The sequence below is a fragment of the Hoplias malabaricus genome, chromosome 6 (assembly GCF_029633855.1).
Source record: "Hoplias malabaricus isolate fHopMal1 chromosome 6, fHopMal1.hap1, whole genome shotgun sequence".
NCBI lineage: Eukaryota > Metazoa > Chordata > Actinopteri > Characiformes > Erythrinidae > Hoplias > Hoplias malabaricus.
Genome location: NC_089805.1, coordinates 32,237,523 through 32,249,828, shown reverse-complemented (window position 1 = coordinate 32,249,828; position 12,306 = coordinate 32,237,523). Strand labels below are relative to the sequence as shown.

Here is a 12,306-nt window from a genome sequence, read left to right as displayed (position 1 = left end):
GGTGCCAGCCTTTTGACGTTTATGAACCCAATATAGATATTCATGTCTCACATCAATTATTCGTGCTTGTGTTCTCTGTTTTGCTCTCAGGAGAAGGAGATAATGAAGGAGATCATGGAAAATGGGCCTGTGCAAGGTAGGAGTTGGGGCTGATAGGGTGTGTGATAGTGGTAAACTGGAGCATTTATGTATTCAGGTTGTGTTTAAATGCGGAATCTCTGTCATTCAGTTGCTAATTCATTGCTGATTGAAAGTTTGTTGTAAAGTGAGATTCCTGGGTTTGCAACCTCATTTAAAGTTGTTTCAAAATGTCCAAAGACTAATCTAAGCTCTTGTGCTGAACATTTAAATAAGCATGCACCCTACCAAGTTCGTTAAAACACATCCAGTTGGTTTTTCAGAATTTCCCTCACTGGCATACGCATTATATTACATATTGAATATCAGTGGAATTGTGAGCGTGCATGTGCAAGATGTTGTGTTTGTGGTCTATTATCAAAAATGTGGTGAAAACATTTGATATTTAAGTGGAATTTTAAATAAACCTTAAGTTAAAAACAGTAAATAAAGCTTGCGTATTTGAGAGTAATTAAAGAGCACTCTCTGGCTTTTGCACAGCAGTGTGCAATAGTTGATAAGATAAGATAATGGTAAGAGTGGGTTTTATGTGAATACTGAATATGTGAGAGGGGTTGAAAGATTTAAATGCTGTTAATGTTGTAGTAGGGTCTAAGACTAAGCAGATAAAACATTTTATTGTGACCCGAGGCCCTGTATTTTCAAGAGTTAACTGTAGTTGAATTACCGACATTTTAGCAACTCATTGGTTAAAAAAATAATATCTCTATAATCAAGATTTTCAAAGTTATTTTTGCACAACAAACAAAAAACCTTTTGTTTTTTTATATGTAATGGGTGTGTCTGGCCTTTGTATTCCCTCTTTAGCCATCCTGGACGTCCATGAGGATTTCTTTACTTACAAGAGTGGAATCTATCGGCACACAAATGTCAACCTCCAAAAAGCACCGCAGTACCGCAAGCATGGGACTCACTCAGTGAGGATCATAGGGTAAGAGCTCTTTCCCACAGTACCAAACTGCAGCATAACCTTTCCCCTAATGCAGTGGAAGTGGTCAAGAGGATGTTAGTGGACACATCTGAGGCAAAAACAAGGGTCTCACAGGTTTCATTAGGATTACATCAAAGAATCTGTATTTATTTTTAGCTTTGAGAAGTCCTTGCTTTGATAGAAATGTCCTGTTGATAGAACACATTATATCAATGTTCAAGGCATTTATAAAGAGATTAGTGATCTGATCTGTCACTCAGTCCATATAGATTCAAAAAAGCTAAAGGCTGGGACAATAGTTACATCTGTAAAGTAAGTGCCAATTTGTACATTACACCAGATATTACACACTTCTGCACTAAATGGTCTTTCTAGAAGACCGTCTCCACCCTTTTCTCAAATTCATTTATCCAACGGGGGTCTGGCTTCATACGCATTCATAAGCCGCCCTGAACTCTTCCCCAAAAGACTTCTGAGTTCGCCTCCCCGTTTCAGCCTCTACGGGCGTGGTCTGTACTAGCAAACAATAATAATAATAATAATAATAATAATAAGCTCAATTTATATAGGGACAAAATAAAATTAAATAAAAATATATTAAAATAATGTATATTTAACAATAATTGATGTTTCCCATTAATACTGAAAAATACATTGTGAAAAGGTTGTAAGATTAAATCAGAAATGTTTCAAAGACCCTGCCTCCAGAGACATGCTCTTTGTTACTGTGGCCATCACAAAAATGTAGACACAACACCTGGAAAGGTGCTTTGTCTAGCCTACCCTCCCAAATATGTCCTTGCCCTCCCAGCTATGTTTCCACCCTGGCTTGTTTCTAGCTTCCCAGCCTTTCAGATTTGTCTCTACACTCACAGCCATATCACTGGCTTCCCAGCCTTTCTAGCCATGTCTCTGCACTTCAGTTCATGTTCTTGCCTCTCTGGGAAACCTGCACTGTGCCCACCTCACTGGACCTCATCTAGCCTGTCTCAATTGGTTCTCATTTTTAATGTCATCATCAGCAAAAAGGACATTGCAGCAGACATTTGCTCAGTTACTGAAGTTGTTTTAGACAAAAAAAAGTTAACTATTGATTAAACAGTATAGTTTTGATGGTTAGCCTGTTTAAGAAAGTGAGACAAATTTACAGAGTTGAAAGCTGTTGAAAACACTCATTAACTATATCCAGGTTCTCTTTGCTGTTTTCTCTTTAGTTGGTTAGTCAATGCACTCATTTTGGCAACATTTATCATATCATCTCATAATTACAAATTTTACAACACCTAAGCTGAAAAACTGATTATTGGATTCCGTACTGGATTAAACCCTGAAATAGCCTAGGGCAATTAAGTTTAATGTGTTTTAATCACTACTGAAAATATGGAGTTTGTTCTGGCACTGGTTTTAACATACCCTTGTCCGCTTGCCTTCCTATTTCCACTTGGAGGAATCCCCAGTAACACTTTAAAAGCTTTTCCTTTACAGCGGTCCCTCGTTTTTCGCAGGGATGCGTTCCAAGACCACCCGCGAAAAATGAATTTCCGTGAAGTAGAGGAAATATATTTTTTATGTATTTAACGAGTATTTGGACTTTTTAAACCCTTCCCTGTACTGTTAACAACCCACCCTTTGCATTAAACAGTCATTCTATAATGTTTTTCAGCTGGAACTACATGTGATATCCTACCAGTTTCTTTAATAGAGTAATTCCTAAGCTGTGATTTAGCGTAAGTAAATTTCACATGTACTGTACGTAAGAAATACTTGTAAATGATATATTTTGTCACCTACAGTCCTAGTCCAATACATGTTAATAAAAAAAAAAAATACTTTTAATTTACACGCCATAAAAAAATGATATTTTTAGGCACCTGGTCTATATATACGATATAGCAGCCATAAGCTCCCTTGAAAAAACCTGCAAATCCACGAAAGATGAACCGCGAAGTAGCGAGGGATTACTGTACTGCACAAGTTGTGCTAGAAGAGCCTTTGGGGGTGACCGAGTGAGCATGTGTCCACTCCCGCAACTTAAATAAGTCAACTAAACCTGATTAATTTCCTGTTCAAATTCATGAAGATTTTATATTTAAATGAAATGCTTAATATTCCAAAGTAATAACATCAGATTAGAATGTGTTGTAGATGGAAAGCTACGGCTATATGACTGCTGTTCCAAACAGCGTCATTACTCTGTTAGCTTGCTAGTTAGCAATTGATTAGCACCAACATAAAAGGCAATACATTCTACACTACAGCTCATAGCTAGACGAAGCATTTACTCACAGGATTTACAACAGTCAGGACGCAGAATGTCTCATATGTGGTGGTATTTGCAGATTCGTTTTTTTTTTTTCAATTCTCATCTCAGAGATATGAGTATTGATGTGGCTTGATGGCATGGACATCGGGGCTTTATCAGCCATCACTCTGTGTGTGTGTGTTTGTCTGGATACTGGTTTGCTGCAGGTGTCTGTGTGTGCGTGTGTGTGACATGCTTCAGTGGTGATGATGATGGCGAGTGAGTAAATGTCTGAACCCTGGCTTTTTTCCGGCCCATGTCCGTTTGCTGACGCTGCTGTTCTTTCACAGCTCTGAAGGCTCGGTGGGACGGTGGGTCGATGGATTTGGGGAAGGGGGGCAGTAACACTGTTGTTATGGGCAAAATCCCAGTATGGTCTATTCCATTAAGCCGGGGCCTGGGAAAGTTTATGGAAAGCTCATTGATGTCCAGTGTGGTGGAATGGCATTGTCTGACTGACTGATCCTGACTCCACTGGAGGCACAGTGGCCCTAAACCCACAGCAGCTTGGCTAAACCAGGAGCCATGGTATGTCTGTTATTGTCCAAGGCCAAGGGCACCAAACAGGATGAGATTCAGCTATTGCTCGGTAACCAACTCTGTATACGGCTTTTCCTATTTTTGGCTTAATTTCCTTTTTCTCGTTCTATTTTTGGAAACAGTGATATCTCCAGTTGGTTTTATATGCCATTGTCAGTAGACCTGAACCCTGCTTCTGCAGAACCCTACTTGGTGATATGGCGCTGGTATGTGTGAGGGTTTGGTGACTGCCATGAATTGGCAACCAGCTTATTTCCCAGCATTCCAAGATAAGAAGCTCAGGCACCAGAAGGCGGCATCCTGCAGTGGGGTCATGATTGAACTTTTAAGAGTTGTGAAAACAAGGAATCTTGACCGTGACCACGAGGGTGTCTTCACCTTGGTTAAAGACACGGTCCAGACTCCTCAGTCAGAATTGTTGTTGTTTATGACCTCAGGAGATGGCAGGAGGCAGGCGGGTGCTGCTTCCTGATGTTTGCATCCTTCCTTCTTTTCAGGCAAAAGGGAAATGGCACATGGGGAATTCCACTTCATCAGATCAAGTCCTCTGTCCTGACAGGAATGCTGGCATTGATCCAGTAGTGTTTTTTCTTATTCTTCTTTTTCTTCTTCTTTTTTCATGTTTCATTGGCTGAAAGAATTTTGTTCCCTTGAGAGAACATTTTTGGCTGTAGTTTTTTTGTAAATATGGAGGCAAGAGCACTCAGGTGAAGTGGCATGGATTTCTGTAGAAATGCATGGACTGGCATAGAATTTCTAGAGAACATTTAATACATCTTTATTGAGAGCTGCATAAACATACATAGACATTTACAAAAACTTGATAAAAGTAAGCATCGGTTGTAATTAAGGCTGCTTTGGTCAGTTTGGTTGTGACCACGTGCTATACCCGCTGAGTTGGAGTGTCTGTATAGGTTTAGCCTAAATGTATAAGTGACTAAATCACTCATAGCTGAATGACTGTCATTCACCAATGGGTCAGTTCTTTATAGTAATAATACTCATGGAATTAATGTTCTATTTTTCTGGTTTTGTTCAGGTGGGGAGAAGACCGAGATTACAATGGAGAAACAAAGAAATACTGGGTAAGATATTTAAAGGCATTCACATTTTTCATTGAGGTTTGTTAACGTGAGAAATGTATTAAGACGTGTCTGCTCTTCTGCAGATGGCTGCCAACTCGTGGGGCAAGGACTGGGGCGAGGATGGTTACTTCCGCATTGTGAGAGGAGAGAACGAATGTGAGATTGAAGGTTTTGTGATCGGTGTGTGGGGCAGGGTCACAATGGAGGACATGCACAAACAACATCACCACCATCATGGCAGACGCAAATAGTGACACACACAACAGAGTCTGCCTCTGATTCTCCCCTCCTCCCAGTGAGAGCCGTGTACACCTCATTGCCAAAACCAAATACTCAGTCAGGACTATGGCAGGTGATTGGGATATGGTTTCAAAACCATTAAACCCATTATATATATTATCCAGTGATTTTCCTATTGCATTGCATTATTGCCTTATGTTATCAGTGCCAGTGCTGTTAAGTCTCAAATGCCACTTAAACATATCTGCAGATGGCTATGCTATGGCTACACTGTATTGTGCAAAAAGCATCTCTGTACTCTATGCTAATGAGAAAACAATGCCAACAGCTAGTCTTTTCAGATTTTGTTCAGCAAGGCATTGGTTTGTGTTGGTGGAAACCTGTCTCTAAGAGTCCCTTCTTGCCATCTGCTGGCCATGGGACTCAACTACAAACCACTCAGGACAAATCTCCACTCACAGCTCACCTCACTTAGTCTGAAATGTCCATTCCTTACAAAGATCTTTTTATGGTGTATATTTAATTAATAATTAATTAGTCAGTGGTTTTAAACTGAAGCATCAGGGAGGTTAAAATGTACAGGTGGCTGTTTCACTTTTCTCATATGTGCAGTAAACAGTATACATTCCAGCACTGAGACAAACATATACACTGGAAAGGGCAACTGACAAGGGGGGTGGAATAAGAGGCTGGATTTATGACAAATTATTTATTCTGAAATTCGCTAGAGCTGTTTATACAATAAAATATGCTTATGACTGTGTATGTTTTCCCTGGAATATTGGTTTTATTATATCATCCCATAGTATTTGAACAGGTTCATTCAGACCATAAAATCTCTTGGAACAGAGATATTTTAAACCAAACACCTTCTAGATCACATTTTTCCCAGTAAACTTTGAGCACTGAATCCTTCTAGAAAGCTATTATGTAGTTAATGTACGAAAAATGGCTATGAATATGGAAATATCATCACCTGTTCCTGCCCTCAGCCTGTACTTTCTTGTCTTGTAATGTTCAGCAGCTTCATAAATACTTCGTATCAAACACTCAAAGGGATCTGAAAGTGCAGCAACTAAGAACATGGTAAAATATATTTTAATATCAGTTGTGCCTTCTAGAAGTCTTTGGACCAGTTGGACAAATGCAGTGAATAATTAATTGTATCTTGGATATCGTTGACCAATCACAGTCTCACCAATTCGTAAATACTGAACAGTCTCTTAATATTTTTTTTCACATAAACTAACAAGATTGTGTGCGTAGTCTGTCAGCTTACTTACTTTGTTCTCAATTTTTTACTTTTTTTAAGTATTTAAAAAATATTGTAAAATGTTTTTCATGTATTAATGGTGCAAATGCTACTATGGGTGAAAAGAGAAAGTGAGACCACTGAGTATTAGACTGTAGGATTATGTTTAAGATTTTTTTTAGCGGTTGCTTCATTTCAAGATTACAAACAGGTATTTGCCACTGATAGAAATCCTCACAAAAGTTCATCAAACCTCAGAAATTATGCAGATCTTGCACAAGACACTTTGCCCAAGAGGCTCTAATAGGAGTCAGTCATATTTACCCATGACAGGAAAAACATTTCTGGCATTTTTAACCAAAAAATATGTGGGGAAAAATGTGTAGCCATTCAGAGCTGAGTGTACGTTAAGCATTTGGAGTGTGTACCGTGCTCTGCTTGTTTTATTAAAGCAGAAGCAGCGCAATGATATAACAGAGAATAAGTGAGGCATTACAGTACAGATCTTCTCAGAACAAACAGCTGCTCTCTTTCTACATGAGCTCAGAATTGCTGAATCACTCCCATAATTCATTGCAGTGGTCACATGATGATCATTAGCTGTAGTTGACCCAGAGCATACCCTGTGGATCCATGTTTGTTTATCTCATTAAACTGGTTTGAAATCACTGTAATAAATCCTCCTGTTTAATGGTTTCACATTACTATTCAATCTAGTTCGATCCCTTCAAACACAGATGGGTATATTTTCCACCCACACCACCCTCTGCTAATGTTATTAATTTCTAATGTGTCAACTGATATTATAAGCTACTACTAATGAATATAAACTTGATTTGACACCTAGCTCGGATGGAACGTACCCATCCAATCACTTTCCCATCTGAACACACTAGAGATAAACCAATCTCTAAGCCCGCTGCAACAGAACAAGTGCTGAGAGACTGATCCCAAGTCATGCAGAGGAAATACAGGGGGGATATTGGCCAAATTTTCTCCTGAGGGCCTATAATACTTGGACTCATTCCAGTTTGGACTTGTGCTTAAAATATTTCCCGTTCCAGTTTTTTAAAACTGAAATGCCTGACCAAAAACTTGTTTTTACTTGGTAGATTATGTCTTCTGTGCAATGTGTATTATCTTCTTGTCCCTCGTACTGTATGTATGCAATGCAAACCACCTTAGTGTTCACTTGTGTGATGCAATAAAATTTAAATCCAACAATGGCTCATTCCGATATAAACATTAACTTGTTACTTTTGTATTAAAAATAAAACCATTGGACCAGTTTATACGGCTAACCCTTTTATATGCACTCTAAAACATACAGTCTGCAACTTGTGCCATACAAACACACGCTTATATGTGCCTTCAAATCTGAGTGCTGTGTTTACATTTGACATGGGCTCACCTCACTGACTGAGGATCTGAAGCTTATATGTGTATGTACGACTGTGAAATATTAATTACTAATGGGTAAAGTTAGAATGTAAACATGTTCTCATAAATATGGTTTAACCGTCTACAGCACATACTTCTCTTGTATTAGTCCACGCTATATTCATATCACGATAGCACTGCTAATCACCATGTAAACATGAATACTGTAAGTACAGGGGTACCTGAACTGTTATGAAACCTTTAGGACTCTATTAATTTACATAAAAGCAGATAAAGAGCCAAATTTAACAAATGACACAAAAACATTAGACTGTCGTTTATTAATTTATTGTGGATAATAACCCAATATTGCAGCACAGTGAGTGGAAAAACTGTGAACCTTTAGAATTAGCAGATTATTTGAAGGTGCAATTTTTCAGTCAATGGAATGACAGTCAGGTGTGAGTGGGTGACCTGTTTTAAAGAGCAGGGATTTGTCAACATCTGATTTTCTCAACACGTTTGTGCAAAAACACTTCGGAAGAAGAGTTCTTGAAGCTCATCATGCTGGAAAATGATACACCATCCCTAAAGAGCATGGACTCCAATCCACAGATTGTGTATAAATGGAGTAAATTCAGGAACATCATTACCCTCCACAGGCTTGGTCGACTATTTAGTTGTCATTTGAGAATAAAAATATACATATTTTTTTCCATTTATGAACCATGGTGGTGTGGTTGTGTCATGGTTTGGGGCCGTTTTGCTGAATCTAGGCCAGACGCAAGACCCTCCACTTGAAGCAGAAGCTCACTTCCAACATGAAGAGAGCACTCCACCCTTTTCTGACTTTTCAGACCATTGTCTGAGATTTGGAGGTGCTGATTCTCATCTCCACCGCTTCACACTTGGCTGCAAACTGGGCCAGAAAGAGCTTGAGGTATAGCTCAATGAAGCCAACAGTACCATGTCATCTCCAGAAAGGAGACATGGGATCCTGAGACTACTGAACGTACCCCTGAGAGTTCAACCTCAACTGGAAACAAGTCTGACTTACTGCAGACAATACAGATCAAGACCCTGCTCTGTTTATATAGGGACTAGATCGCTCATAGCAATAAGCCCAGTAGCCAATTCTCCTGGAGCACCCCCCACAGAATACCCAGAGGGACATGGTCAAAACCCTTCTGCAGATCCGCAAAGCACACGTGGACTGGTTGAGCCAACTATCGCTGCAGTTTATGCTGGAAAAAAGGGGTTCATGTCAGACACTGAAATCTTCACATTGTTTTGCCACTCACAGATATAATATTGAATCATTTTATTCCAAGTCTAATATGTATCCAAGTCTAATATGTGTCATCACATTTGTTTCATTGGTTTCTCGTTATCTACATTTAATTTGAAATGTTAGGTCAAATTTATGCAGAAACATAGAAAATCCTAAAGGGTTCTGAAACTGTATGTACAATAAGCACAGTAGGCCACAGAATGTTCTGTATCTTTAATTTCAAAATAACTGATGGCAAAACTGAAAATATTTACAGCACATATTGCGTAAACACTTATGGTTTCTGTACAAAAAAAAAATATACATGCAAAAGTATAAAATAACTGAAATTAAAGTTTAAAATGACATACATACATTAAAATACAATGGAATAGGGACTAAAAGATAAATTGAACAAAACATTTCAATGCATCCAGTCCAACTTTTATGACGTAACGGCATCTGTACAACTTTACAGTGACAAATAAATTAGAGGAAAATGATATGTGAATATACAGATGAATCCACCATGTTCCTTCCTACTGGAAAGACTCTGTCCACCACTCACACATTCTACAAGAGTTTCACAATCTGAATGATAAAGGAGCTGGATAAGGTGATGCTTCCTAAGCATACGAGTGCAGGTTAACTGTAGGCTATATATCAATCAACAGCTGCAAAAGAAAAATCTCTTCAGTGCGAATTTTCACTCGTTCAAATGTTGAAAATGTAGCCAATGTTTCACCAAAAACTATCCAAAGCCTTTGACACAGGATCTACATTTGTATAAAAACTATCTATATGATGAGATTTTATATAAATATCATAATTTAAAGGCTTCACATTTATGTTAAGAACATCTTGTCATCACATAATAAAAAAGAAAATGTGTTTAATGACCAAGATTGACCAATAAAGTTTGATTTCTTGTTGGGAATTGGGCTGCAGATGCTCCCAATTAATGTGCAGAAAAGCAAATAAGTCTGTGAAATGTTAATAACATCCCAATAAACTTAAACAACAAAGCTATGGTAAACATGTAAACAATCTTTCACGGCGTAATAACGTATAACTTAAACTGGTAAAATACGGGAAAAGAAGAAATGTCTCATAAAGCTTAGAGAGCTTTGGTATACCAATAATGACATGAACAAAAAGTGACACAAACGTATAAGTGCCATGTAGACAATGACCCTGTGGTGGGACAGGGAAATAATACTCAACTAAAAAATAAAAGTCCAGATTAAATAAACGCAGTTAACAGCAGAACTTGCAGTACCAAGTACATGCTTGTCTAAATATTTATTACAGGTATAACAGATGTCTTCATAAATAGTTGCATAAACTGTTTAAGCTGCAACATTGCACATGATAAGAATCAGGAACATAACATACAAGGTGAGGGCATTTACAGTATTCAGTCTTCCTTTGAGCTCTAATGTCCACTGCCACTCGGGCAATTTGCCGCCCTATGGCTATCCTCCCTTAGGGTTCAGTTCTCCCGTCCTGGGATGCCATTTGTGAAGAAATTCCATAAAAATAAAAACAAATAAAAATAAAAACTGCAGACAGACTATGTACAAAGTAAGGCTTACACATCTTTAAATTGCACAACACAATTTGTTCTGTATAAAGCAAACAAACAAAAAAATCTTTAAGAGGTTTCACTTGCAGCACTTTAAAATTGTTATAGTTAAATGTGGCATGATCATCGTTTGACTACGCAACTTAAGCTAGGCAACCGAACAAGCTCTGACTTCAATTAAAAGGATTCTATAGAAACTGCCCGACAAGACTGCAGTGCTGAATCCAACTGTGTAAGTGTTCACTCAGACACGTAGATAGTTATTATATTAAATTTGATCTAAACGTATGGGAGGTTTTCCCTTAAAACTTTTTGAATACTGTAAAAGCATAAAACAACTGCTTGCTCACTCTGGCTCAGGCAAAAATGGGGGAAATGTTCTAGACTCATTTGCATCACTTTCTTCACAGAAAAGCTCTGCCAGTGTTGTGCAGGTTGACGTTTTCCGCACAAATCAGTTCTTAAGGTCTCACTGATCATCAGTGAAACAGTTTATAAGTATTGATATTTCCATTGATTATATTTGTTAGAAATCTTCATTAAAATTTGAGACCAGTCAGCAGCATAAGACTGGGGAAGAGAGTTCATCCACACAGGTCTGTTTTTCAGAACTGTGTTCTACACAGCTCTCATTTGCTAAAAGTGGATTTCCACATGCTTCGATTGACTGAGGACTGAAAGTTTCCTATGAATTGCACCTGGCTACTGAAAGAGGATGAGATTATCTTTGTTCCTTCCGTGAGGTCAAATTCTGGGCTGAAGTCTGCTGTGCAGAAAGGGTCTGATTCCTCCGAGGGGTCGCAGGTCATTCTGGTGTTTGCGCCGGTCAATGAAGGAGATGAGTCTGGAGGTGTCGATGCACTCTGCTGACCGCCTTCCGCACCCTGGCCTGAGCCAGGGCTCCTGCAGGCAGGCACCAGCTGCTGGACGTTTGGACGGCTCTGCCCTCAGTAGCAGACACACGAAGTCCCGCGCCGTCTGACTCACTCCCTGAAAGTAATCATCGGGGAAACTGAAGTCCAGTCGGCAGATGTTCAGACACGTCTCCTCCAGGCTCTCGTCCAGGAAAGGCGACGCACCACTCAGGATCACATAGGTGACCACTCCGAGGCTCCAGAGGTCAGAGGTTAGAGAGACGGGGTCCCCTAGGATCAGCTCAGGGGCAGCAAACTCTGGGCTGCCCAACAGAGGATGAACATAGTGGGCAGAGTTTAGCTGCACCGCATCTCCAAAATCCGTCAGCTTCACCGCAGGCTGAGATGAGCTCTGATCCACCAACAGATTTTCAGGCTGAGTGGATATTAACAAACATTTCAGAAGATTAGGATCGCATATTCAAAATATACACAGGACATATTTTTCCCCAAAAAAAAAAATAAAATTGCTCCACTGACCTTTACATCCAGATGGACGATTCTGCAGTTATGCAGGTAGTGCAAAGCTTCTAAAATGTCCCGCAGGTAAAAGGCCACCTTCTCCTCAGTGAGGTTCCCCCAGCTAACAATGTAGTCCAGCAGACGTCCCTGATCAGCCCTGCACCCATATACAAAACACACACACAAACTGTGTGAGACTGTGCAATG

At 39.2% G+C, this 12,306-nt stretch overlaps 2 protein-coding genes across 3 annotated transcripts in view; one reads left to right on the top strand and one right to left on the bottom strand.

Annotated features, from left to right (window-relative positions):
• The window catches only part of tinagl1 (tubulointerstitial nephritis antigen-like 1), a 28,837-nt gene extending 21,067 nt beyond the window's left edge, over positions 1-7,770 (top strand). The window contains exons 9-12 of the mRNA XM_066674642.1: positions 91-136; positions 946-1,069; positions 4,951-4,996; positions 5,080-7,770. Coding sequence (XP_066530739.1) covers positions 91-136; positions 946-1,069; positions 4,951-4,996; positions 5,080-5,247 — 384 coding nt within the window. The 3' untranslated portion in view covers positions 5,248-7,770. The remainder of the gene's footprint in view (positions 1-90; positions 137-945; positions 1,070-4,950; positions 4,997-5,079) is intronic.
• Positions 7,771-9,367: 1,597 nt separating this feature from the next.
• The window catches only part of trioa (trio Rho guanine nucleotide exchange factor a), a 107,310-nt gene continuing 104,371 nt past the window's right edge, over positions 9,368-12,306 (bottom strand). For both annotated transcript variants that reach the window (XM_066673966.1, XM_066673969.1), the window contains 2 exons: positions 12,118-12,256; positions 9,368-12,013 (listed from right to left, as the gene is read on the bottom strand). In XM_066673966.1, coding sequence (XP_066530063.1) covers positions 11,468-12,013; positions 12,118-12,256 — 685 coding nt within the window. In that variant the 3' untranslated portion in view covers positions 9,368-11,467. The remainder of the gene's footprint in view (positions 12,014-12,117; positions 12,257-12,306) is intronic.